Source organism: Lepidochelys kempii, chromosome 26 (genome assembly GCF_965140285.1).
Source record: "Lepidochelys kempii isolate rLepKem1 chromosome 26, rLepKem1.hap1, whole genome shotgun sequence".
Lineage (NCBI taxonomy): Eukaryota > Metazoa > Chordata > Testudines > Cheloniidae > Lepidochelys > Lepidochelys kempii.
In genome coordinates this window covers 930093-957602 of record NC_136405.1, presented here as the reverse complement: position 1 = coordinate 957602, position 27510 = coordinate 930093, and the positions used below count along the sequence as shown (strand labels likewise).

General features: G+C 43.8%; 1 protein-coding gene across 3 annotated transcripts in view; it reads right to left on the bottom strand.

Moving 5' to 3' along the window:
* Positions 1–27510, bottom strand: part of ZMAT4 (zinc finger matrin-type 4) — a 166566-nt gene that overhangs the window by 73211 nt on the left and 65845 nt on the right. For all 3 annotated transcript variants that reach the window (XM_073325309.2, XM_073325308.2, XM_073325312.2), the window contains exon 3: positions 23751–23840. In XM_073325309.2, the coding sequence (XP_073181410.1) occupies positions 23751–23840 (90 nt within the window). The remainder of the gene's footprint in view (positions 1–23750; positions 23841–27510) is intronic.

Genomic DNA, 27510 nt, shown 5'->3' with positions numbered 1-27510 from the left:
AGCAAGCCGTTTTTCTTGGACAGCAGCCTGAGGAATGGAGAGCCAGAGAGGCCGTCAGAAAAGCAGACTGGCAAGGGGTGATGGAAGAAATAAAGGTTCTAAAGGGGCATGAAGTGGGAACCCAGATGATGCCTGCCGGGAGGTGGGCACCCAGACGATGAGCACTGGGCAAACAAGGACAGCGTGGTGGGTAGCTTCATCTCCTTCTCAAGGTGCATGGAAGATGGCCAGCCCTGGGGAGGGGGAGAGAAAAAATAGTACTCCCTCAGCTAGAACTTGCCCTGGAGCGACCAAGGCTTTTTTTGGTGAGAGGAGTGTAACAGGGAGGCTTGCTCCTCGAGAGCTGATTAGTGTTTGCTGAGTTCCAGTTATCGCCAATACTTTTGTGCTGATTATACAGTGTCTCCATTATACTTTCAGAATTCTTCTGTAACACTGTACTTTGAAGGATTGTAGTTTCTTTACTTCAATGTCCGTGTTTCACCGTCATAATTTAACATAGCTCAAATGTAAATTTAAGAGTCAGAATTTAGTCTTCAGTTTTGTGTCCCTTCTAATCAAAAATGTATACTTCCAAAATGTCTCTTTCACGCTCTCTGTTCTGGTTCTGATTTCAGCACCCAATCTTCCATCATGATGCTTCTTAAGTAGCAATAATTTCTCACTTGCTGTACAGCTATGTGGTTCACTGGAATCTTGCATACCACCATAGTTTTGTCTTGTCCACATTCAACATGAGAGGATATATAATCTCCACTAACTTCATCAGGCCTTCTTCTGAATCAGCTGACAACAGTGTCATCTGCATAGTGAATGTTATTCCCCTATTTTCCATTCATCTTAATATAGTCTTCTGTTTCTTCGATTAATCACTCACTATAAATGTTGAATAAAGTGACATTATACAACCTTATCTCACTTCTCTCTTGATCTCTATTAGATTTTCATTTTCATCTCCCATTATAATCACCTTCTGATTGCAGAATAATTGTTTTTTCACTTGGAGTTTGTATCCACCAGTCCCTACAGATCTTAATATATTAAGCAATTTGTAATTGTGGATTCTGGCAAATGCTTTTTGAAGTCAATGAACAGAAATATATTGTTTTCCTCATTTCAATTGATCTTTCTAATATGAGCTTCAAGTTCATAATGGTATTTATTTTGCCCTTTCTTTGTTTGAAGCTATATTGTTTTTCGCTTATTTTCTTATCAGTCTTTCCGGGTAGTCAGTCTTGAACAACTTGCAAAAATATCGGAGAGTCATGCAATACCAGGCTGATTATGAATTGTAAAGACTGCAGAAGTGTTCTTTTTTGGGGGATTGGGATAGCGTGGGGTTGTAAAATATTCTCGCAAATCTCCCGTCTCAAACATATGCTTTTTTTGCCTCTGTTTTCACTAACAAGGTCAGCTCCCAGACTGCTGCGCTGGGCATCACAAAATGCGGAAGAGATGGCCAGCCCTCTGTGGAGATAGAGGCGGTTAGGGACTATTTAGAAAAGCTGGACGTGCACAAGTCCATGGGGCCGGACGAGTTGCATCCGAGAGTGCTGAAGGAATTGGCGGCTGTGATTGCAGAGCCACTGGCCATTATCTTTGAAAACTCGTGGCGAACCGGGGAAGTCCCAGATGACTGGAAAAAGGCTAATGTAGTGCCAATCTTTAAAAAAGGGAAGAAGGAAGATCCTGGGAACTACAGGCCAGTCAGCCTCACCTCAGTCCCTGGAAAAATCATGGAGCAGGTCCTCAAAGAATCAATCCTGAAGCACTTGCATGAGAGGAAAGTGATCAGGAACAGCCAGCATGGATTCACCAAGGGAAGGTCATGCCTGACTAATCTAATCGCCTTTTACGATGAGATTACTGGTTCTGTGGATGAAGGGAAAGCAGTGGATGTATTGTTTCTTGACTTTAGCAAAGCTTTTGACACGGTCTCCCATAGTATTCTTGTCAGCAAGTTAAGGAAGTATGGGCTGGATGAATGCACTATAAGGTGGGTAGAAAGCTGGCTAGATTGTCAGGCTCAACGGGTAGTGATCAATGGCTCCATGTCTAGTTGGCAGCCGGTATCAAGTGGAGTGCCCCAAGGGTCGGTCCTGGGGCCGGTTTTATTCAATATCTTCATAAATGATCTGGAGGATGGTGTGGATTGCACTCTCAGCAAATTTGCGGATGATACTAAACTGGGAGGAGTGGTAGATACGCTGGAGGGGAGGGATAGGATACAGAAGGACCTAGACCAATTGGAAGATTGGGCCAAAAGGAATCTGATGAGGTTCAATAAGGATAAGTGCAGGGTCCTGCACTTAGGACGGAAGAACCCAATGCACAGCTACAGACTAGGGACCGAATGGCTAGGCAGCAGTTCTGCGGAAAAGGACCTAGGGGTGACAGTGGACGAGAAGCTGGATATGAGTCAGCAGTGTGCCCTTGTTGCCAAGAAGGCCAATGGCATTTTGGGATGTATAAGTAGGGGCATAGCGAGCAGATCGAGAGACGTGATCGTTCCCCTCTATTCGACATTGGTGAGGCCTCATCTGGAGTACTGTGTCCAGTTTTGGGCCCCGCACTTCAAGAAGGATGTGGATAAATTGGAGAGAGTCCAGCGAAGGGCAACAAAAATGATTAGGGGACTGGAACACATGAGTTATGAGGAGAGGCTGAGGGAGCTGGGATTGTTTAGCCTGCAGAAGAGAAGAATGAGGGGGGATTTGATAGCTGCTTTCAACTACCTGAAAGGGGGTTCCAAAGAGGATGGCTCTAGACTGTTCTCAATGGTAGCAGATGACAGAACGAGGAGTAATGGTCTCAAGTTGCAGTGGGGGAGGTTTAGATTGGATATTAGGAAAAACTTTTTCACTAAGAGGGTGGTGAAACACTGGAATGCGTTACCTAGGGAGGTGGTAGAATCTCCTTCCTTAGAGGTTTTTAAGGTCAGGCTTGACAAAGCCCTGGCTGGGATGATTTAACTGGGAATTGGTCCTGCTTTGAGCAGGGGGTTGGACTAGATGACCTTCTGGGGTCCCTTCCAACCCTGATATTCTATGATTCTATGATTCTATATTCTTCATTACCTCTAACAGGGCTTTCAAGCCTTCATCCTCTATGCTTTTTAACAATTCAGCCAGTATTCAAACACAATCTAGCACTTTTCTATTCGGAAGTCACTGCTGCCTTGATTTCTTTATCCATTATTGGCAGGTTTACTTGACCGATCTCTAAATTGAGATTTTTCAGGCCTACCACCATATAGTTCCTTGATATATTCTCCCTATCGTTCATTCTTGTCTTTAGGATCCATCAAACATTGCACATTTTTGTCCTTAAGTGTTGTATCGATCACCTTTTTTCTGTAATTAAAAGTTTCTTACCTCACTTGTTCCTTCTCTTTAGTCAATTGTTCAATGTCTTTACATTTCTCATTCAACCATTCGAACTTTGCTAATCTGCATTTTTTCTTTATCATTCTATTTAGTCTTCAATGTTCTTCTCTTTCCATTATTGATCTTTGTGCTTTTACTTTCCTTCTTTTGTCCATCAGAGCAATAATTTCATGTGGTATCCAAGGGGGTTTTCTTAGCTAGTAACTTCTTCCCACACATTTATCTGCAGCTTCTCTGATAGCATCTTTCAGATGTACTCAAGTCACTGGGTCTTTGTTTTCATGAATGATATGCAACACTTCTTCTTGGTAATGACTTTGTATCTCCTGATTCCTCAGAGCTTCAAGGTTCCAACCTAGATAATGTTTAGCTTTCCGTACATTTTTTCAGGTTGATATTCAGTCTCATCAATACCAATCTATAATCTGATCCACAATTTGCACTTGGCATAACCTTAACCTTCCTAACCCCATTTCTATAACTATGGTTGATTGTGATAGATTCTCTTCAAGATGAGTATTGCAAATAATGAGGTCATCTTTCTCACAAAATTCCATTAATCTTTCTCCTCTGTCATTTGTTCCACTAAAACCAAATGTGCCAACTGTCACAGATATCCTACCCCTTCCTACTTTTGTGTTCCAGTCTCCCATAAGAATTACCACTCTGTCTTTTTTTCCCCCATCACTCATTTCCATTGCTTTTTCTATGTTTTCACAGAATTGTTGGCCATCATCATCAGAATCTGCAGTTCTTGCGGCATACACTTCAATATCATCTTTTGGATGTGCTTTTATCATAATCATCATTACTGTTTGATAGATTCACTTATTCAATCCTTCCAGCTACAGTCCTACTTACTATAATTACCATTCCTTTCCTACTTTGCCATCCACCTGCACTAATAACTCTGTATTCTTTGCCACTCGTAATGCTTATGACAAAGTCATCTTGACCTCTCCAGAGCATCTCACTCACTTAGTCCCATTATTCTGATGTCTAGCCTTTGCATTTCTCTACATATATTGGCTAGCTTCCCAGGTTAAGCCAAGCTCTTCGCTTTCCACCTGGAGACCCCTGCAGTCACCAAATTTCACACATCTGGCCATGCAGGGCACCAGCTGGTGCTGAGGGCCAGTCAGATTGCATGGCAATTGAGGAATACTCGCATTCCTCAATGCCATATAGACTTTAGGGTGCTGTGAATGTTTACCATTATAAAACAATTACATAATCATCTGTGCCAAGAATCTTTTGCTTATATACAGTGAGAATTAAGCATTTAACAGTTCCCAAACATCCATCTCTATCCATATGGTTTCTTATTCAGGCACTGACCACCAGGATCTCTCTCAACACCTATTTTTATTTTTTCGTCCTACGGTTCTGAGCAGGCTGCACCTGAAGCCTCCACAGAGAGTGTGTCCTGACTTGTATTATGGCTGCATCACTTTTCAGGTGCAGTACCCGCCTACTCTCATTTTTCGGTCTCTCAATTGATATTTCACACTATTTGTCTTCGGTGTATTTAAAGGAGACAGTAGGTTTAACAGCAGGGAGCAGAGCCAATACCATGCAAGTTGAGGGTAGGGAATAATTGTCCATCACTACTGGTGAATGGGTGGAGAAAAATGTTCCCAAACAACCCAAAGGCTAAACTTCGCTCACACAACCAATTTGGCAGATACTTAAGAACAAACACACACTTTCATAGCTATTGGGTTTGCTGTCAACAATTTACGAACAGGGCTGCATTTGTCGTATTAGTCATAACGAATATTTGAGTCAGCACCATAAGGAAACGTGAGGAGTGCATTTAGAGCTATACACAGTTGGCCAGATTTTCAGAAAAGCTCAGCATGCTGGGTTGGCTGCTTATTTAAATGCCTAAATAGGATCAGAACTCTATTGAAAATCTGGCCCTATTTGGAGCAAGAACTTTCCAACAGCCAGGGAATCTGCCTCTTTCTTTTGTTTATCCCACCTGAAATCAGTGGAAAGCCATTATTTAAACTGCACTTCTCTTCCAGCTACCCTGTGTTCCTGCGAGTATGCATGCACAGCTGTTCACAGTGAAGTCATAACAAAACAGGGTGCCCAGAATCAAGCCATATACAAACCTGGATTCTTTCACCCCATGAATCATTAGGCAATGCTGCCAGTGCAGTAATATGTTAGGAGACGTGTGCCAAGCTCTCCAGACACCTCATGAGCTTAGGTCTCTCTTGCACTAAGTGGCATTTTTATTCCCTGTGATTATACAGAAACTGAACATGAACAGATACTTTGACAAAAACTAATGGTTGCTATCTAGATCACTGAAATGTTGGGCGCCAAGACAAGAGCAGTTCAAACACACGAAGTGGGACAGAGACAGATAAATAAGGCTGCTTGACAATAAAAGATCTGAACGAGGCATGAAATATACTAAAGCCACTTATTAGTATTCCTAAAGAAAACAACGTTGCTTGACTGTGATCTGCATTGACTATAATGTAATCTTTTCATTTATTTAAAATGAAGACTGTCTGATTAGAACTTGGAAGACTTACAGCTTTAGCCTGCTCCTGGAGGCAACTTGACCGATTGCCCCCTAGAATATGCAGTTTTCCAAATGTGTGTATGTGTATTTATTGTCTAGGCTCATTCACTCTGCAAACTGGTCCAGTTTGGCCCCCAACCCACAGTAAATATCCCTCTAGCAGTGAGCCATCTGGAGACAGCATTGTGCACTTCTTTACTCTACTGTTCCTTCAGCAGATGGTACATACTCACCATTGACAAGAGTTTCACTTATGAGCTGCAGTGAAACAGTCTGGATTTTAGCAATTGCTGTCCTGGGGAGTGTGTTGGATGGGTTCATTAAAAAGGAGGAAGGTTTCCGCCACTGTCCTTATCTTCTTTTATTAGAGAACTCCTAATATAGCAGCACAGTCAAGGTGGTGACCAAGGTCCCGCTGCCTGCCCTACTTTCAAACCCACTCCAACATTGCCAAAGAAAAGCCCAACAATAGCATTTAATTTGGATGCACCATCACTCTTCTTGTATGCAAAAATAAGGGACAGCCAGTCCCCACAACTAAACTCTTGGCTTCCTTTATGCTGTGGAGTGTAATCATTATAGAACTACATGGAAGTGTTTATTATCCCCAAATTTTAAACTTACAGTGTGATATTCACACCGGTGCAGAGGGCCAGAGCAAGACCCATATACCATTCTAGTTCCAGTTCAATCTGTGGGTTGAATGAGATTTAACTGGTGTATTAGCCTTGTGCTGATCATTTGCATAGGGGTGATTTTTATCGAAATTGCTCCTTTATATGCAGAAAAAGCCATTTGTGGCTTCAAGTGTTGACTACTCTTGGGAGGGTGGGAAGCGGGGAGAGAGGAGAGGTTTTCAAAGGCTTAAGGGGCAGTTAGAAGCCAACTGAAAATCAGTGGGAGTTGCGTTCCTAATTCGCCTTTGTGACTTTGAAAATCTCCTCCTTGTATACTGTCTAAGGAATACAAAGCCCACATTTGTTAACTGCATCAAGCCACTGCATTAAATAATTGTAATGGAGGGTGAAATTAAGGAAAAGAAAAATTCAGGCTGAATATCTGGAAATATTGGGGGCTGCAGATTAGTCTTCCACGGAAAGTGGCAGAAGTCCAATTGTTTTTGATATTTAATACTATCGGGGACAGCCCTGCAGGAGGATACATTACAGCAACAGCAGCCAAATAAGATTTTTCCATCTCCAATCTAGATGATCTTGTGCTGCTCCAAGGGGCACAGACTGGAATAGCATTAACAGAAGAAAGAGTGACTGCAGCATTCAATAAGAGAGTTATTTTTAAGTTGCTATGTTCCCACTGGGTGTAGTTCTCTTGCCTGGCAGAAATATTTACTGCTGCAAGTACACCACAATGACCCATTAATAGTATTGTTAAAGGCATGAGAATGTGCAGAGTTTATTAATTAACCTAAATAGGGATCCCAGTGCTTTTCAAAAGGGTTTAATGGGAGACCTCTCCATTTCTGTCCCAGCCAGCATGCCCCTCCACACAACACATCTTGCTAGACTAGCTTCTAGCTCACTTCTTGTCAAGCAAAGCGTGACCAAAATATAAATCAGTCATTTTCAAGAGCCATGCAGTTCTGTTCTATCCAGACCTACTGGCATTATGCACTGATTAAATTCAGATGATGAATTCCTCCTTGCAATATCTTTGCCATGCAGTGCTGGTGGTTTTGCTAGAATATTTAAGTTTGTGTTGTAGGGAAACTCGGGATGTTGGACACCTACTGTAAATGACTACGTTTCCATCTACAGCCAGTAAGCCAGCAGCATGTGCATTTTGTCACAACCAGCTACAACAGCAAAAAAGCATGTCCATTTTCAACACTAGAAACGTTCACTGTCCATCCAGACACTTGTGAATCAGGTAAGAGGAACGACAGCAGCAGGGAACAGCAATGTGTTTGTGCAGCTCACACCTAGACCATCTATCAGCTTCCTTTTCATCACAAAGAGCCATTGGGAAAGGGACTATGTCCACACTACAGCCCTTACTGGGGCACAGCTGTACCGCTGCAGCTCCGCGGCTGGAAGGTCTGCTGTGCGGCCGCTCTGTGCCGACAAGAGTGCGCTCTCCTGTCGGCATAATTAAACCACCACCTCTGCGGGGCGGTAGCTATATCAGCAGGCGAGCATCTCCCTCCTGCAGGTTTCGGAGGAGCAGCCATGTTAGTCTGTATCCGCAAAAAGAACAGGAGGACTTGTGGCACCGTAGAGACTAACAAATTTATTTGAGCATAAACTTTCGTGAGCTCCAGCTCACTTCATCACTTCACTTTAATTAATCTAAATCAGTTGTAGCCCCTAGGGGAAATCCCACAGAAGTATATTTTCTACTCTGAGTGCAATTCACACTTCTGTTAAGTGGGATTCAAGATATTTTACATGTATTCGAAGAGGAATTACTTGAAAGTCAAGTGCACAGTGAAAAATGCTCAGAATTCATTGATCATCAGTGGCTGCAATAGATAAAGAACCACCCCTTGAGCTCTTGTCTGACAACCTTATACACTGAGGTGTTTATGAACTTGGGTCTGTGTGCATGTGTGTCTGCCCTATGCTTTAAGTTGTTTGCAGTGTTGTTGTAGGCGTGTTGGTCCCGGCATATTAGAGACAAGGTTGGGGAGGGAATATCTTTTATTGGACCAACTTCTGTTGGTGAAAGAGAAGCTTTTGAGCCACACAGAGCTTCAGGTCTGGAGAAGGTACTCAAAGTGTCACACCTAAATAGGAGGTGGAAAAGATAGTTTAGCACAAGTAGTTAACACATTCTAAAGGACCAAAAGTGGTCCATTAACACCTCTGCAGTCACAGGACCAAAAAAAGGGGGCTTAGTGTGTTACAGATTGTTGTAATAAACCATAAATCCAGTATCTTTATTAAGACCACAATTTTTAGCTTCTAGCGAAGTTATGAATTTAAGTTTCCAGGCTCGTCTTTTCATGGCGTTGTGCCATTTTCCTTTGAGGATGAGGACTGAGAGATAAGATATGGAGTAAATGTTCTGTGAAAAGTGTTTGCCCAGGGGTGATATGGTGTCCAATAAAAGATAGTACCTGGCCGAGCTTGCCTCTGTGCTTCAGTGACATTGTTTCATTTCAACCCGCTTTCACAAATGGCATGGAGTTTAAAAAACCACCTCAAACTGTAGGCATCTAACTTACACTGTATTCACAACGTCAGCGCTTTCTTTTTCATGGATTCTCAGATCACAAACTTTTTTTTTTTTTTTTTTTTTTAAACTGGCCACTAAAGTTTTTGGTTGAGAGTTTCAAAGCCTACTGGGGAATTCAGTCACACAGCTCCCATTAATTTCAAATGGGAGTTGTATAGCTAAATCCCTAGTTGACTTTGAAAGTCTCAACATCCATGCATAATGTAAACACACCTTCCCTGTTAATTTCCTCTATCCATTTTTCTTATGTTTATAATGCTAATAAGCACCAGCAGTAGGGGAAATGTTTTGGCTAAAGCATTATTAATTAAATATACAAGTCTGCAGCATTTTGTCAGTAGCATTGCCTTCTTTATTTCCTCCATAAGGGTAAATTCCCTGCACAAAAAAAGTGTCCAGATGCTCAGAGGCTTGCTCTAACCCTGAGGGATAATTATTCCTTTTGTCACTTTGTCAGGAGATGGTTGTGTGTGTAAACAGATGGGCTAGACGGACCTGATCCAGGTTCCTTTCACCATTGGTTCAGTGACATGAAGATGATATGCTGGAGGGTAGGGATAGGATACAGAGGGACCTAGACAAATTAGAGGATTGGGCCAAAAGAAATCTGATGAGGTTCAACAAGGACAAGTGCAGAGTCCTGCACTTAGGACGGAAGAATCCAATGCACCGCTACAGATAGGGACCGAATGGCTCGGCAGCAGTTCTGCAGAAAAGGACCTAGGGGTGACAGTGGACGAGAAGCTGGATATGAGTCAGCAGTGTGCCCTTGTTGCCAAGAAGGCCAATGGCATTTTGGGATGTATAAGTAGGGGCACAGCGAGCAGATCAAGGGACGTAATCGTCCCCCTCTATTCGACATTGGTGAGGCCTCATCTGGAGTACTGTGTCCAGTTTTGGGCCCCACACTACAAGAAGGATGTGGATAAATTGGAGAGAGTCCAGCGAAGGGCAACAAAAATGATTAGGGGTCTGGAACTCATGACTTACGAGGAGAGGCTGAGGGAACTGGGATTGTTTAGTCTGTGGAAGAGAAGAATGAGGGGGGATTTGATAGCTGCTTTCAACTACCTGAAAGGGCGTTCCAAAGAGGATGGATCTAGACTATTCTCAGTGGTGGCAGATGACAGAACGAGGAGTAATGGTCTCAAGTTGCAGTGAGGGAGGTTTAGGTTGGATATTAGAAAAAACTTTTTCACTAGGAGGGTGGTGACGCACTGGAATGCGTTACCTAGGGATGTGGTGGAATCTCCTTCCTTTGAGGTTTTTAAGGTCAGGCTTGACAAAGCCCTGGCTGGGGTGATTTAGTTGGGGATTGGTCCTGCTTTGAGCATGGGGTTGGACTAGATGACCTCCTGAGGTCCCTTCCAACCCTGATATTCGAGGATTCTATGATAGGATTATGTTTATTCCCCCACCCCCCACTGCTCCTCGGACATTCCTGTTAACTGCTGGAAATTGCCCACCTTGATTATCACTACAAAAGGTTTCTCCCCCAGCCCCCCCACTCCGCTCTCCAGCTGGTAATAGCAAATCTTAAGTGATGACTCTCCTTACAGTGTGTATGATAACACCCATTTTTTCATGTTCTCTGTGTATATAAATCTCCTCACTGTATTTTCCACTGAATGCATCCGATGAAGTGAGCTGTAGCTCACGAAAGCTTATGCTCAAATAAATTGGTTAGTCTCTAAGGTGCCAAAAGTACTCCTTTTCTTTTTGTGGATACAGACTAACACGACTGCTACTCTGAAACCTATGATAGGATTGTGTATCCAACTGGTAAAATAACATTCCTTGTATATCAAGACAACCTGGACAAATGCTATGAATAAGCCAGTCTGGGATTTTGGCAACGTTCCAATGGACTGCCTTGCCAGAGGCTGGGTTTAGGAAGGAATGCAGGCCAGGGGAGTTTAGGTGCTCTGCAGAGGTGACATCCTGCTTCAGGAAAGGCAGCCTGCCCCTTCCAGGATGTACAAAAAGAAAAGGAGTACTTGTGGCACCTTAGAGACTAACCAATTTATTTGAGCATGAGCTTTCGTGAGCTACAGCTCACTTCATCGGATGCATACCGTGGAAACTGCAGCAGACTTTATATACACACAGAGAATATGAAACAATACCTCCTCCCACCCCACTGTCCTGCTGGTAATAGCTTATCTAAAGTGATCATCAAGTTGGGCCATTTCCAGCACAAAGTGAATTTGTGTGTGGGGTGGGTGGAGGGTGAGAAAACCTGGATTTGTGCTGGAAATGGCCCAACTTGATGATCACTTTAGATAAGCTATTACCAGCAGGACAGTGGGGTGGGAGGAGGTATTGTTTCATGGTCTCTGTGTGTATATAAAGTCTGCTGCAGTTTCCACGGTATGCATCCGATGAAGTGAGCTGTAGCTCACGAAAGCTCATGCTCCAATAAATGGGCTAGTTTCTAAGGTGCCACAAGTCCTCCTGTTCTTTTTGTGAATACAGACTAACAGGGCTGCTCCTCTGATTCCAGGATGTACAACTCACATCAGCAAGGGTGAAACACACCCACATCCACACAGACACGTGCACCCCCCACACTGGCTGGTCTGCTCACAGTAAGGCACCGCCACTGTTCCGGAGACCGTCTTCTGAGAATGAAGGCAGAGGAGAGACCAGCACCACTGTTTGGGTATATTGAAACACCCATCTAGTGTCTTGTCTACACAGAGAGTTGCAGTGCTTCAAACTAAGGTGTGAGTTTAAACCAATTCTGCTGAACAGGAACAAACCTTTGTGTGGACACACTGGATTTCACTTTATGTGGCTTATTGCAGTTTAGCATAAGTCAATTGGGGACAAAGTTAAGCTGAACTGCAGTAAACTACTCTTAAACCCAAATGTCGTCTACACAAGGGGTGGAACCAGCTTAACTAAAATCAGTTTATTTAACTGGTACACGTTTTGTGCAAATAAGGCCTTGTATTATTTTTCCTCACTTCTTCCTTTACTCCTCCCATTTCTTTTCACAGCCTCAGTTGATAAATACTGGAATAGGTGGATTTCACAGCCTTGGGAGGAGATACCTATTGGCTCCCTAGCTTTTCCTAACAGGAGGTTGCTGGATTTTGTAATTTTAGAATTTTGTCCCTGCAGCAATTCCACATGCTGCAAGAGTGGGAGTGGAGAAAGAAAGCTCTTTGGGGGCCCTGCCGTTTACCCCTTCATCTGCTGCTCTCAGATGAGTCTCCTTAGTGATACTCTGTGCTAACAGAGACTACTTCCGTCCTCCAGGTTCTCAAGGACTCCATTTCACCATTCTCCACATCACTGGTTTTAGAGATCCCATCACTCCAGCTGCTTGACTCTGGCCTGCAAATTCAACGCTACATCAGCATGCTGTCTACTCCAGTTTCTGCTGCTTAGCCCTTTCCTCAAAGTCAACGACATCTCCCATTATGGGCAGTAGCTTAGAGCCAATACCAGTTCTGAAAGGCGCTGGGCTCTGTTGGAAGCTGTCATGCCAGCCTTGGTAGCAGGAAGGGTCTTCCCTCTAGGCAGCTATCTTGTCTCCTTGACAACCTCTTGAGTTTCTAGGCTGCCATACTTCTTTGTAAAGTGGTTTTAAAAACATGGATTCCTGTGAGGGTCCAGTCATTGGACCCTCTCTGGAAGACGTTGTGTTGTACTATAGCCAACCCGTACTGTTAAAAAATCTCAAGTCAGGCCCCAAAATCTTGAAATTGGCTTAAAGATTGTGAGATTTAGAAACTTGTGGTTCATTTGTCCTTGCTTTCTGGGTTTTGAACCTTTGGGGTACTCAGGGTCACATTTTCCAGCTTTTCTCTACAACCATGAAGACTAGAAGCTTAGTTTACCTGAATCTGAGATTCTCATGTCACAACATTTCCAGGAGCTGGGGCTTCAAGAAAAAAACCTTATATATTGTAAGATTGGTGATAAAATCATGAGAGTTTGCAGCTCTGGGTGGGGCCCAATGGAGGTGGATTCTGTAACTTCTCACTCGAAGCTGAAAGTTCAACCCACCAATGAGTGCCTTTACTTGTATTTTCACTGGCCCTGTCTGAAACACCATCAGTGCTCACGGCTGTCTTCTGGATCCCCACTGAAATAAAAATGCAAAGCAAAAAGCCAGCAATGCAAAATGGGACTGAGCAAGTACCCAGAATAGGAGCCTAATTATTATATACATGTTGCAACACAGACCTGAGCCATCTTAAAAGGAATATTTTCACCCTTTAATTTGAAAAAAATTTCAAGGTGTACACTCCCCCTAAGTGACAGATTTCAGAGTGTACACCCCTCTGCCCGAGTCCTGATGGGTAAGACCTGCAAAGCTCTGACATGATGAGCAGAGTTTAACGTGACCTTCAGCTACTGACCCTGAAAATATCCCCCTTTCCAGAGGGAGCCATACTTTGCTGTTTCACGAAATCCAAATTGGTTTTGCCAGCCCAAAGATTAAATAATCCCACCAGAAAGGAACTCATCACAAAGTGCTTTGTCTCCATGCATGAGCCCTGTCACCCTTGCATAAATTGAGAGCAGAATGTATTTTATTTCTAACCCCGGAAAGATTACTTGAGATTTCATTCTGTTACACTTTCCCCAATGACAAGACCATTCATCTTCCTGTGATTTTGTATTCATGCCTAGCCACAGTGCTAATTCATAAGCCTTCTTTTAATAACATTATAAACTTCAAAATGAATCTTGTACATCCAACAGAATTAATTTTAGTTATTCAGAAGCCTGTTAACAAGTTGCTAAATGGTACAATCCTTACAAGAGACTATGCAGCTGCAGGCCTTTGCCGGACGTCCCTTAAGCAATGTTAGGGAAAAAACAAAGAAGTTTATTCAATCAATGTGAACCTCCTGTCTTCATTTCTGGGTTTCACTAAGAATAAAAGATAATATGACTCCATGAAATATAACAATACAAAACATAGCACCAAAAGCAACGAGAAGTGTCTTAAATAGGCGTTCATTTCTGTGTATCAAGAAAGCGCTGCTGGTAAAAAGCTATTTTCCATAATGCTAAGTGTAAGGGTTGGATCGCCTTCGTTTCAGCCTGTGCTTCGATCATCATCTAAGCAAAATGCAAGTGCTGATTTATGGTGATTTGTATCTGGTGCTGAAAGATGTGTTGCACCTCAGAATCTCTTACAGCCAGCACGTTACTTGGAACAAACAATCTTAAACTAAGGGCCAAAGTCCACAAAATAAAATAATCCAAGTTCCACAGCTCGGACAGTGGCACAGCTCACTCCCAATTCAGGAGGGAAATAATGGATTTGCCCTTAGGCTCAGAGCTTGGAGCCCCACTTTTGGTTTCAGTCAAAGACGTAGCTTCCAGGCTTCCCACAAAGCACTGGAGAATATACTGAAAGGAACGAGTCTTTTCAATGTCTCTGTTTCTTTGTTTCATGGCTTGAAAGGGGAACAGAGATGATGGAGCTTGTGGGAATTATTCCTTGATTCCCCCAGCTAGGAAAGGTGCAGCCGGGAAATCAGCTTTCAAATTGGTAGCCAGCTTTTGGCTCACTCATAGGCTTTTCGCTCTTCATTCCAGACGGCCAGTTTTTTCCACTTTCAGTCCCCTCCCTTGCCTCCAGAATCAAAGTCGCACACCTGAAACAGCTCAGAACCTTCTCCAAGTTTATCGTACCACCTGCTAGAAGGGCCAACACGCCATGCAGGGAGACTGAACTCTGCACTTGCCGATCCTAGAACATCGGTGTGTGAGACCCATGTGGACCCATGACTTTGCTATGGCTGAACCTCTATGTCCAACTTCCAAGCCACAGGTCAGGTCACCGTATTCTCTAGGAGCAAGGGAATGCACAGCAGCAAGAATCTCACACAGAGACCACGCCCCTGGTGCAAAAGGGTCAGTTACCAAATGAGAGTAAACTCAGATCTAGTTAGCACTATTGTAGCACTGGAACTGTAGCAGGGCAGCCTCACCTTGAGTGGATCCCTGTGACAGGCCATGGCACCACCAGTATGCCTGCCTCAGTTTCCCCTTCACAGTCTGTGTCCATTTGAAACCCCACTCTTGGGCATAATTTATTCAGGTACACAGGAAATAATCTGCAGAACCCTCAGGATAAAACCAGTCTTCCACAAACCCTAAAGGACAACAGACTCGCAACAGTTATCCCTACCCCTGGCAGGGACATCATTTCCAGCTCAGCCTCCCAAGAATCTGTCTCCAGCCTGGTGCCACTCTTGGACCCTGTTCCAGGGCCTCGCTCTCTCTGCCATCCACGTGAGCGTTCCCAGATCCACTTCTTTCCCATAGCTCCTCTTCTCCCATGGCCCAGGTCAGGTCCCCTGAACAAGGGCTCCCTGCACTGATCCACCCCATAGGCCTCCTCACCTGAGAGTCCTACTCCTGCTCAGGGAAACCTCCCTCCAGGACCAACCCCTTCTCCTTAGGCTCCGTTTCCCACAACCCTCCACTTAGGCCTGCTGCAAGGGGGCTTCCCACAGCACTCTACATACCCAGGCATCGCTGGCTGTGAATCCAACCCCTGCTGCTGGTAGCCACCCTCCAGCATCAACCCTCTTGTTTTGGACTCAGCTTTCCTTAACTAGGCTGGCTCTTCATGTCCCCAGGAGCCTCTGCATGAGCTCTCCTAGGACTCAGTGGGTTTCCCCAGCCAGGGCCAGTCCTCACCAATAACATGCTTCACCTTTTGTTCTCCCCAGCAGCTCTCTGATCCAGCTCTTCTGTATGGCTCCTGCCTCTCTCCTCTCCTCATCCGGCAGCCCCCCACCCTTCTCTGTCTCCAGCAGCTCTCCCCTGCCGCTTTCCTGTCTCCAAGTCTCTCCTCTCCTCCTTAGGCAGCTCTCCCCTGACATTATCTGTCTCCTTTTCATACAGCCCAGGTGCCTCCTCTTAAACCCAGTTGGGACTGGGAGGCAGCTGATGAATCTCATGTACACCAGACCCTGCTCCCTGTTAAATGGGTAAATCACCCTATGCCAGGAACCAACAGACCTGTCCTACCTTATGGACTAACGAACTGGGACCTAGAATTCTGAGTGTGCCGGTCTCCCTTTCCCAAAGCAGCATCACGGAGGAACATGGTGTCAACTGCAATGTCCATTATCAGAACAGGACACTTGAGCATGTTCTGAGGCTGTGTCCATAGCTGCTTTATTTACAAGCTGATATTGTTCAGGCTAAAACAGAAAGGGCTGCTACAGACAGTCTGGGTAGTTTTCCATGGACAGAGTACAAAACCCAGAGAGTGATGAGGAAGGGGGCATTGGTCACTGCCTTTAATTGGCTTCTCTTCTCCCCCCCCCCAACAAGTTGTGGGTCTCCTGGGTGTAAAGCCTGTTGACTCTCAGGTCAACACTTCTTGGATTTAATAATGTTCCCAGTCCTGGGTTAGTCTTTGTCTGCTCATCTGATGCCATCCACGCTGGCTCCCACCACCAGGAGAGAGACAGAAACTTCCTCTGACAACTGGACCCGGGTTCCAGCCCAGCCTTCTACCCTGACCTCTGAACTCTTCCTGTGAGAGGATGGATCCACAGCTTGAGCCTGAAGCTGACAACTACCAGCACCTACCCACTGTTAAAATAAAAGTTTATTAAGTCATTTTCCCACAGACAAACCAGCAGTTTTGTAAGTCAGCTGAGTATGGTTGGTTGCCACCCAAATAATATTTTCATCATCATTTAAGAAAAGAATTCTAGAAGGAAAGCTGATTTTGTAACATGCAATCCTACCCCATCCCCCCTCATGTGTTCAGGAGAGAGAGAGAGACTTTTTGTCCCTCCCCCCAAAAATGCCTAAGTAATGTAGGGACACAACTGAAAGTCAATACAACTTATTATTATTATTTATATTATTGTAGTGTAAGTGCCCCAGTCATGGCCCAAGACCCCACAGTGCTAGGCACTGTTCAAAGACAGAACAAAAAAACAAAAACAGAACAAAAAGGCAATGCTTAAGTATAAGCTTCATGCTAATATGTCACTTAAGTACTTTTGTAAACCCCATGCAGAAAGTTTATATCACATGTGTGATTATTAAGGAGTCCAACCATGAGAAAGAACCCTGGACCTCTTAGCAATATCCATGAGATGCATCTAATCATCACAGCTAGGACACCAACCAGGCACCAGTTCATTTGGACATTTTATCATTTAACGACACGGGTGTGTGTTTTCAAGAGTATGATGGGATCATGCCTTAGCCATGTCCAAGCACAATTGCAGGTTTCAGGGACTTTCTTGCCTCCAGTTATGGAGGTAGCAGCCCGACAGCTCACAACTGCAGTAGACTAACCTCAAAAATGACAACCCCTATGAGGGATGCATTATGCATGACTACTTTGTGCCATGTGATGAACTAACAAGAGGATTCCGCTCAGACAGGAATGGAGGGGGATACACACAGGGACCTTGCTTTAGAAACCCTGTAGAGTGTGGTAACTCAGGATGGCAACATCTCTGCTCTTCCTGTCTCTATTGCTGCTAAAGAAGAAATTGTAGTCACCCAACACTAATTCCTTTACGCCAAGCAGTTTATAGCTAGATGGAAATTTCAGTTAAAAGCGTTGCACAAGATATGCACATTATTAGAAGTATTTAGGCTTTCAAACAGAGCATTTTTCTTTAATTTCTGTGTAATTATTCCACATGAGTTAAAGCATATATTAAAGCTTTCACCAGGAACTATAAAAAATATGTAGAATACAAAAAAGTGATGTACTGATAAGTTATCTGCTAGTTCACAATCTGAGCTTCAAAAAAAAAAAAAAAAAAAAAGCAGCCTCTATCCTTTATGCTTCTTTCATAGATACCAACCATTTCAGCTCCCTTGTTTCACTGTCTGTAACATTCCTTACAAGGCATATGGTGCTCTTTGCAATATGTTTTGATCTCATTTCTTATGCTTCCTCAGGCAATTCATGTCTTAATAGCATCTCTCCGCCCCTTCAATAAGCGTAGTCGCCGACTAGGGCTGCCTGCCATACTTCTTAACTGTACCTAATAGTACAAACGGGACCAGGAAGAAAGTACGAATGGATTTCTCCCCATCCCAACCTCTGCCCCAAAGCATACAAAAAGATTCCATCGTCTCTGTCAGTCTTAAACGGGGCCCATTCCCTATTTACAGGTGACGGGGAAATCCGGATGAAAACTAAATTTGCCAAGTCAAGTCATGATTGACTTTAAATTTCAGAGCCTGTGACCTTCTCAAATTGTGACCTAGTCCCAGCCTGCGACCTTCTCGAATTACTTTCAGCTGAAATGTGAAGCGCACATTTAAAAGAAAAGGTCAATGACCACTCAGTATGCCAAAGACACCAGGTTTGTTTTACAAAAAAAATTAAAACAAAAGGCTGCCTAATAATTGGGTTGTGTAAATTCAGTGCTTTTTCGGATGAAGGTTTAATGGCTGCTTAAGGAATGGAGCATATTTTCATAAGCATCAGATAATGGCAAATATTATCCTCCACATTATTTAAAGGTCAGCTGGAAAATGATGTTGATCATGTACAGTTGGAAAGGCCTATGTCATCAGAGATGTAAAGCTGAAACAGACGTTGCTTCCTTGAAACCTTTTCCCTTCGTATCATCTGGAAGACCAAGCATTTACTTTCATAATTACAAGAGGTAGGATACACTCCAGGAAGTTTTTGGAAAATGTAGGGGACAATTTCCTGGTGCAAGTGCTGGAGGAACCAACTTGGGGCAGAGCTCTTCTTGACCTGCTGCTCACAAACCAGGAAGAATTAGTAGGGTAAGCCAAAGTGGATGGGAACCTGGGCGGCAGTGACCATGAGATGGTCGAGTTCAGGATCCTGACACAGGGAAGAAAGGAGAGCAGCACAATACGGACCCTGGACTTCAGAAAAGCAGACTTTGACTGCTTCAGGGAACTGATGGGCAGGGTCCCCTAGGAGAATAACATGAGGGGGAAAGGAGTCCAGGAGAGCTGGCTGTATTTTCAAGAATCCTTATTGAGGTTACAGGGACAAACCATCCCGATGTGTAGAAAGAACAGTAAATATGGCAGGCGACCAGCTTGGCTTAACAGTGAAATCCTTGCTGATCTCAAATACAAAAAAGAAGCTTACAAGAAGTGGAAGATTGGACATATGACCAGGGATGAGTATAAAAATATTGCTCGGGCATGCAGGAGTGAAATCAGGAAGGCCAAATCACACCTGGAGTTGCAGCTAGCCAGAGATGTTAAGAGTAACAAGAAGAGTTTCTTCAGGTATGTTAGCAACAAGAAGGAAGTCAAGGAAAGTGTGGACCCCTTATTGAATGAGGGAGGCAACCTAGTGACAGAGGATGTGGAAAAAGCTAATGTACTCAATGCTGTTTTTGACTCTGTCTGTCTTCACGAACAAGGTCAGCTCCCCGACTACTGCACTGGGCAGCACAGCATGGGGAGGAGGTGACCAGCCCTCTGTGGAGAAAGAAGCGGTTCGGGACAATTTAGAAAAGCTGGACGTGCACAAGTCCATGGGGCCGGATGCGCTGCATCCGAGAGTGCAAAAGGAGTTGGTAATGTGATTGCAGAGCCATTGGCCATTATCTTTGAAAACTCATGGCAATCAGGGGAAGTCCCGGACAACTGGAGAAAGGCTAACGTAGTGCCCATCTTTGAAAAAGGGAAGGAGGATGATCCTGGGAACTACAGGCCAGTCAGCCTCACCTCAGGCCCTGGAAAAATCATGGAGCAGGTCCTCAAGGAATCAATTCTGAAGCACTTAGAGGAGAGGAAAGTGATCAGGAACCGTCAGCATGGATTCACCAAGGGCAAGTCATGCCTGACTAATCTAATTGCCTTCTATGACGAGATAACTGGCTCTGTGGATGAGGGGAAAGCGGTGGATGTGTTGTTCCTTGACTTTAGCAAAGCTTTTGACACGGTCTCCCACAGTATTCTTGTCAGCAAGTTAAAGAAGTATGGGCTGGATGAATGGACTTTAAAGTGGATAGAAAGCTGGCTAGATTGTTGGGCTCAACGGGTAGTGATCAATGGCTCCATGTCTAGTTGGCAGTCGGTATTGAGCGGAGTGCCCCAAAGGTCGGTCCTGAGGCCGGTTTTGTTCAATATCTTCATAAATGATCTGGAGGATGGTGTGGATTGCACCCTCAGCAAGTTTGCAGATGACACTAAACTGGGAGGAGTGGTAGATACGCTGGAGGGTAGGGATAGGATACAGAGGGACCTAGACAAATTGGAGGATTGGGCCAAAAGAAATCTAATGAGGTTCAACAAGGACAAGTGCAGAGTCCTGCACTTAGGACGGAAGAATCCAATGCACCGCTACAGACTAGGGACCGAATGGCTCGGCAGCAGTTCTGCAGAAAAGGACCTAGGGGTTACAGTGGGCGAGAAGCTGGATATGAGTCAACAGTGTGCCCTTGTTGCCAAGAAGGCCAATGGCATTTTGGGATGTATAAGTAGGGGCATTGCCAGCAGATCGAGGGACGTGATCGTTCCCCTCTATTTGACATTGGTGAGGCCTCATCTGGAGTACTGTGTCCAGTTTTGGTCCCCACATTACAAGAAGGATGTGGAAAAATTGGAAAGAGTCCAGCGGAGGGCAACAAAAATGATTAGGGGACTGGAACACATGACTTATGAGGAGAGGCTGAGGGAACTGGGATTGTTTAGTCTGCATAAGAGAAGAATGAGGGGGGATTTGATAGCTGCTTTCAACTACCTGAAAGGGGGTCCCAAAAAGGATGGATCTAGACTGTTCAGTGGTAGCAGATGACAGAACAAGGAGTAATGGTCTCAAGTTGCAGTGGGGGAGGTGTAGGTTGAATATTAGGAAAAACTTTTTCACTAGGAGGGTGGTGAAACACTGGAATGCGTTACCTAGGGAGGTGGTGGAATCTCCTTCCTTTGAGGTTTTTAAGGTGAGGCTTGACAAAGCCCTGGCTGGGATGATTTAATAGGGGACTGGTCCTGCTTTTAGCAGGGGGTTGGACTAGATGACCTCCTGAGGTCCCTTCCAACCCTGATATTCTATGATTCTCTAGAGTCACACAAATAGACCATTTTCTCTGCAAGGAGGCCAAGGTACCCTTTTTGGTAACGTATGTTTTTACAGAGAAACATAACTGGGCTCCAGTAATATCATACTCAAATAACTGCATTTTTAATATTCATTAAAGTTGTTATACCAATAAAATAAAAACCAGCAGGATCTTATTAAAGGGAAAAAGGCAAAATACCACATTTATTGTGAATACAGAAAGAATCATAGTAAGCAGTTAGTTATAGCTATAACATTCCATTCAATCTCATATTTATTCACACATTCATTCATACAAACACACACACACAGGTTCTGCAAGGTTGTTATCATAGTTACCAGCCTTAGAGTTGCTCATGCCAAGCCACTGGCCAGGTGGCCTGGACATGAGGAGGGAGCAGGGCCTTGTCAGATGCTCATCTGATGCTCCTGGAAGTTGGTTTGCAGAATCAGACCCCAAAGTTCTCACTTTCTAGAGTCCATTTTTATAGGAATTTCTTCCTATGCCAGTCTATGGGAATTGCTTCATCATGCTGTTGCTGAATCAATCAGCAGATAGCACATTCCTGATGGCTCCGTGCTGCTAGATGTTATCTTGTTCTTTGGTTCTCCCATCGTTGAGGCTGTTGGGTGGATTCCAGTCTGCCCTCGGGGGGGGGGGGGTTTCCTCTGGTTATTTCCACTTGACCCCTTCTTCAGCCGATGGACACTGGATTCTTAGGCTGGCACCTCCCTGATCATTCAGTTATTATCCACACCAAGCATCCATCCACATACATCTCTATCTCTATTTTAATCACAATTGTTAATACAACAAAAGGGCAGGGAGTCTCTGGGTGCTGTTTCTGTTGTTACAGAGTATTGCTTTGAGTCTCTCTCTGTGAATTGCTTGGAGAACAGACTCTGCCTTAGAATGTACTAACACAATTAGCAGCTTGCAAGTTTCACACAGAGAGGGAGAGAAACAGTACCAAAAACCAAGAGACCTCTTAATTAGTAATACCCTGGAATTTAAACTCTGGGGAACCAAACTCATTTGTGATTTTAATACAGAACTTCTTTAATATGATCCAACAAAGTCACTATGCCGTGACATCAGTAACACTACCATCAAGCTGAAATGAGCGGGATACAGCTGTGTCCTCGACACGGTAATGATGTTATCAAGCTGCCTTCAAGAGACGGTCTAAATATCTCAACTCTGTGGTTACACATGGATACAAAGGACTGGATAATATCTGAGCAGGGACAAGCATATTCCTCCTTGGAAGGCCTGGGAGAGGACAATCATAACAGACTGAAACAAGTTCGGTTGTGCAGGAACAACACTCTGAGCTTAGAAGAGCCAAAGGATACATAAGGGAAGCAAAATTATCACATGGCGATCACCTAATGGACAGATGGGGGATATGATGTATTACATAGACACAGAGCATATAGACTTACGGGGTGTGTAGGACAAGGGCAGGCACAGAGCTGTCAGAGCAAAGTCAGGCTGGTTTCTTATGAGCAGGAGAAAACAGGCAGTCAAATGGGCTTCAGAAGCAAAAAGGGTGAGCACCTGGATGCTGAGCAATGTGCAGGGAAGGGTTAGGATGGAATCAGAAAGCAGGTTGGAGGCACCAAGGGATGATGTGAGAGACCCCAGGAGGGTGCTTTCAACAAGACCCAGATCTGAAGAACGGATTGTTTCACAGGAAGAAATATTTTTAGTGTGATGTCCATGGCTTTTGCTGCCCAGCTCCCATGAATATTAAATCTCCCACACCGAACTGTTTGTGCCCAGTGATCTAAACTAGAAAGAGAGAGATAGCAATGAGGGCAAATCAAAATGGACCTAAGTGAAAGGATCTTGAGATGGGCAAAGAGAGAAGCTGTCACAGCCAAGTACGCAGAGAATTGCCAAGAAACTGAAGTTCATCCATTCAAAGGCCATAAGGGAGAGTGGAATAAGGGTTACAGGACACACTAGAATGGAAATTGCTCACTGACGTGTATTTCTTCCTTCCTCGTTTTCATTTGACTAGTTACTCTCCCCCATGAATCTCTCTCTAGCTGCCTCTCTCACACAGTGCTTCCCTCTGCTATCACTTGTTCTCTCCCTGATGTTTTTTCCCCTGGCGTGAGAAAGTTGTACACAAATATCATCTGAATGTATGGAACCCGAAAGGACTTCAATCCAGACGGACGGTGGAACAGTTACAGAACTTTAACCATCACAATTAAAGAGCAGGTTTTACTACCCTAAATTCAAAGGGAACTAGACTGAAAGTGCCATCATCCACGTAGTCATCATCCTTTCAGTCGTTTCCACTGCAGTTCACCAGCCAACAAGCTAAAGGTGTCAGGCAGCGTGATCTGGCTCTGAATGCACACTATAGGTGTGTTGTGAGGTCTCTCTGTTTTAGAAACGACCAAGTAAAAACTAAAAGTTCAATTACTGGCAGGTCATATTTTCTGTATCATTTATGGAAAATTGTTTCAAGTAACTCAGCATTTCAGCTACCCCAACTCTTACCTCTGAAGCTGTTACAGAAGTACATGCCTTTGCACAGGGGCACCAATTCACAAAGCAGCGCAGAATAAGGCTCTGAAACATACTCACGTTTTCTGATCGGAGCTTCTTGGCCGGGCAGCCTCCGTCTATGGGATGTAGCATGTAGTAAAGTCTGACTTTGCTCGCGTGTTTCCGACTCTGTGAAGGAAGAGCAAAACCTGGTGAGGCAACAATCAAAACATTCTTACTGGACAGCAGAGAGAACCAAAACTTGAATGAGATTTATCAGTCCCCTTGATAAACATCAATCATGGGATGCGAGAGGAGGAAACCCTTAGTAAATAACTCATTCAGAGAACATTTCACAGGGCTTTCACCAAGGCTGAGGAACAGAGTTTAATCCTGGAAATATTGTAAAGCCATCAGATACAGAGATAAATGGTACAATTTCATCTTGAATGCTGCATTCAGTCCTGGTTGCCCAGCTCCATGAAGATAGAGCAGAAATGGAAAAGGTTCAGAGAATGGCAACACAAACTATTAAAGGGAAAGAAAGATTTCCATCCCAGGGGAGATTTAATAACAAAGGATTAGACATTTATATGAACAACTGGAACATCCATAATTGCTGTACTTAAGATAGGATAAAAATGTATACGGGATATAAAACCTAATGCTCCAGGAAATAAGTAAACCAATAACTGCTTAGGGTTAGGGCAAAACTTCCTCTATGGGCAAAAAGAAAAGGAGTACTTGTGGCACCTTAGAGACTAACCAATTTATTAGTCTCTAAGGTGCCACAAGTCCTCCTTTTCTTTTTGCGAATACAGACTAACATGGCTGCTACTCTGAAACCTATGGGCAAATTAGCAGATAATTGTGCATTAGAGCTTTTATGCCTTCCTCTGAAGCATCTGGTGCTGTCCACTGCCAGAAACAGCATACTGGACTAGATGGACCTTGGTCTGAGCTAGCATAGGAATTCTGATTCTCCTTCTCTCCTTTTTTTAGTGGTAGTCTCAGATAAACCTTGCCCAATACTCTGAAAATCTGGGAGGTTGACTGTTCCTGGAACTAAGCTCCACTGGCAGGGAAAAGGCCCAAATTAGTTCCATAGGTGTTAAAAAAACAACCCCCCCCCAAACCAATCCAAACATACTGCTTTCAAGTGCAAACGCTCTGTTTTGTTTGATAACAGCCCTCAACCTCTCAGGAAGTGGCAATAAAAGATTTGTGGACTTAAAGAAGAGAGACCCCAGTCACCCACAGGCCCAAGTTCCATGTGAGGCACTAACTGCTCCACAATACAATACGCTTCCCAGGTATGAACTCTTCCCGGGTTAGCAACTTAAGGGCTGTTTCCCCTCCCCCAAGAATATTTAGGACAGTGTTGAAGGGTGAAGGACCTGCTAGGTCCTCAGGTCAGTCAAATGCAAGTGAACAATACAGTACACGTGCCAGTGGCACCAGGAAACCAGCATGCTGACCAGCTATGACACAGACCGGCAGTGACATGGTGCCTAAATACTCTGATAATGGGCACGTGACAAAGGTGAGATGGTTAGAGAGAGAGAGAATAACGATTAGTCACTGTGACAGCATCTCTGCCAACTGTCTTAGGATAGCTTAGGAACAGAGCGAATAGCATCGACATTCTGTAATATATACAACAAACAACAACCTCTGATGGCAAGAATTTAGCAGTATAAATATTCCAGTTTTTAATGGCCGAAAACAAACAACACTTAGAAATAGGCTGAGAGCAGTTAAACTCCAGACCTGGTTATTTTAGTTTCAGTTACAAGAAAAAAGAAAAGGAGGACTTGTGGCACCTTAGAGACTAACCAATTTATTTGAGCATGAGTTTTCATGAGCTACAGCTCACTTCATTGGATGCATACCGTGGAAATACAGACCAACACGACTAACACGGCTGTTACTCTGAAACCAGTTACAAGAAAAGTGCCATTGAGGCAAAAAGAAACCTGAAAACAACAATTACTTTAAATTGCATCGAGGGTCAGTTTCATGGTATTTCTTGCATTAATAATTTTCCATTTTATGCAAAGTCATTACTTTGATTCAAACCGCATTTGTTTCATGCTTCTAGGAGTGGCCAGTACCAACCTCCCTCCTGGTTAATTAAACCCCTTGCCCCTTAGTGCTCCCAATTCTGCTAGAGACAAGACTCCTTCCCACATTTATTTTTATGTCTGACAGAACCCCAAGGCCTTCAAAGAGAAATACTCTACAGCAGGGATGCAGAAGAGTTGTCTAATTTGTGACAGAGAGCACACTTTGTGTAATGCTTTAATAAATCTCCTACATTATCAAGTTCTTCTGGCAAAGTCATACATCCATCAAATATGTGTCTCCTTGAAATCATGTGTTAACCCAGAGCAAGGAACATAGGTCCACCCCAGCAGGATCTGCTGAACAGACACCTAAGCATTCCCAAATTATTCATACTGCAGGAAAGTTTCCAAAGGGCTCGTTTCTGTGCAGAAGGGACAGAAAACGTTTGGAGGGGCCTAGGTGGGATCATTCTTTTTCCAAGCTCATAGGAGGGAGCTCGTAAGTGCTAGTTCCACACTGCGGTCTGGACAGCTGAAAAGGGAAAATGAAATGTGCTCCTCACATTAGTAAAAATCCTGTGATTTTTAATATATCAAAGAGGGATTAAAGCTTCCACAGCAACAGCCCTAAGTTGCTGCAGACAAGTTTTCAGGGCCTCACTTAATCAGAATCCTTGTCTTCCTGTAGATCTAAGGGAAGAAATCTGCAGCTAACAGACACACATACAAAATCCAGACATGCACAGCAGCTGCTATTATGCAAACAAGTTTGCTCTGAGTCTCCATTTTTGAGTGCCCTGCAGAACAACTGCACCACTATATTATAATTTCAGATCACAGATTTGCAATTTTAAAAAATTAAATTACCATTAATGAGTGGCGGAAGAGTTTTTCCATGGTGCGAACGTGGAGCTAAATTTGTATGCGTAAATGTGACTCTGCATTTTAAGCAGGATCATGCAATAAATTAAAATAAACAAATAAAAAGATGGAACAAATCCATGAAGATAGTGGATAAATAAATATAGATAAATAGTGGAATGTATCTTTCCCCACCTTTTCTTCTTATAAGGTTTGAGAATATGGATTTTCCCTGACAGACCTCAAATCTGTCTGTGGGCAGAGCTAAATAGAGGAAAATTCAAATGCCTGCATTATCAAAGATTAAAAGTCAAGACAAGTGATTAAGTAATTTAAAAATGACAGAGTAAATCCACTTGAATTTTAAAGGATTGAGCTGTGCAAGTAAGTCCCATATGTCACTGGTCCCACCGAGTTTCTTCCTCGAACTTGTCGCAATAGCATATGAACTTTTCTTTGTGTTTCACTCACTAGAGATTTGCACGACTGGAAACCTGGGGCCTGATCCAGCACCCAGTAAAGTCAGTGCAAAGGCTCTCATTGATTTCAGTGGGCTTTGGATTGGGCCCGAACTGGGCAGGAAGTATTGACAAGTGACATTGATACTGCGCATTTGGACGCAGTACATAGCACTGAACGGGCCTTGTTCTCAGCTGCACTGTGGGGCATGGGTGCTTTGTACTGCACCAGTTGTGTAAAAGGGGGCTGCCAGTGAGCACAGCCCACTGACAGACCCCTTTGCACTGACAGAATGGTACCAACAAAAGAGAATCAGGCCCAGTGTTGTTATGATGCTCTGAAGATATTGAGTAATGGAAAGCTGAGAGTGCAAAGCATTATCACTAGGACAACGTTGCTTTTCTTTTTTGGTCTGTTTAGTTCTGTGCTTTGTGCAGTCTGGCAGTATGTAGCTATACTCTGCTATCTAGCTG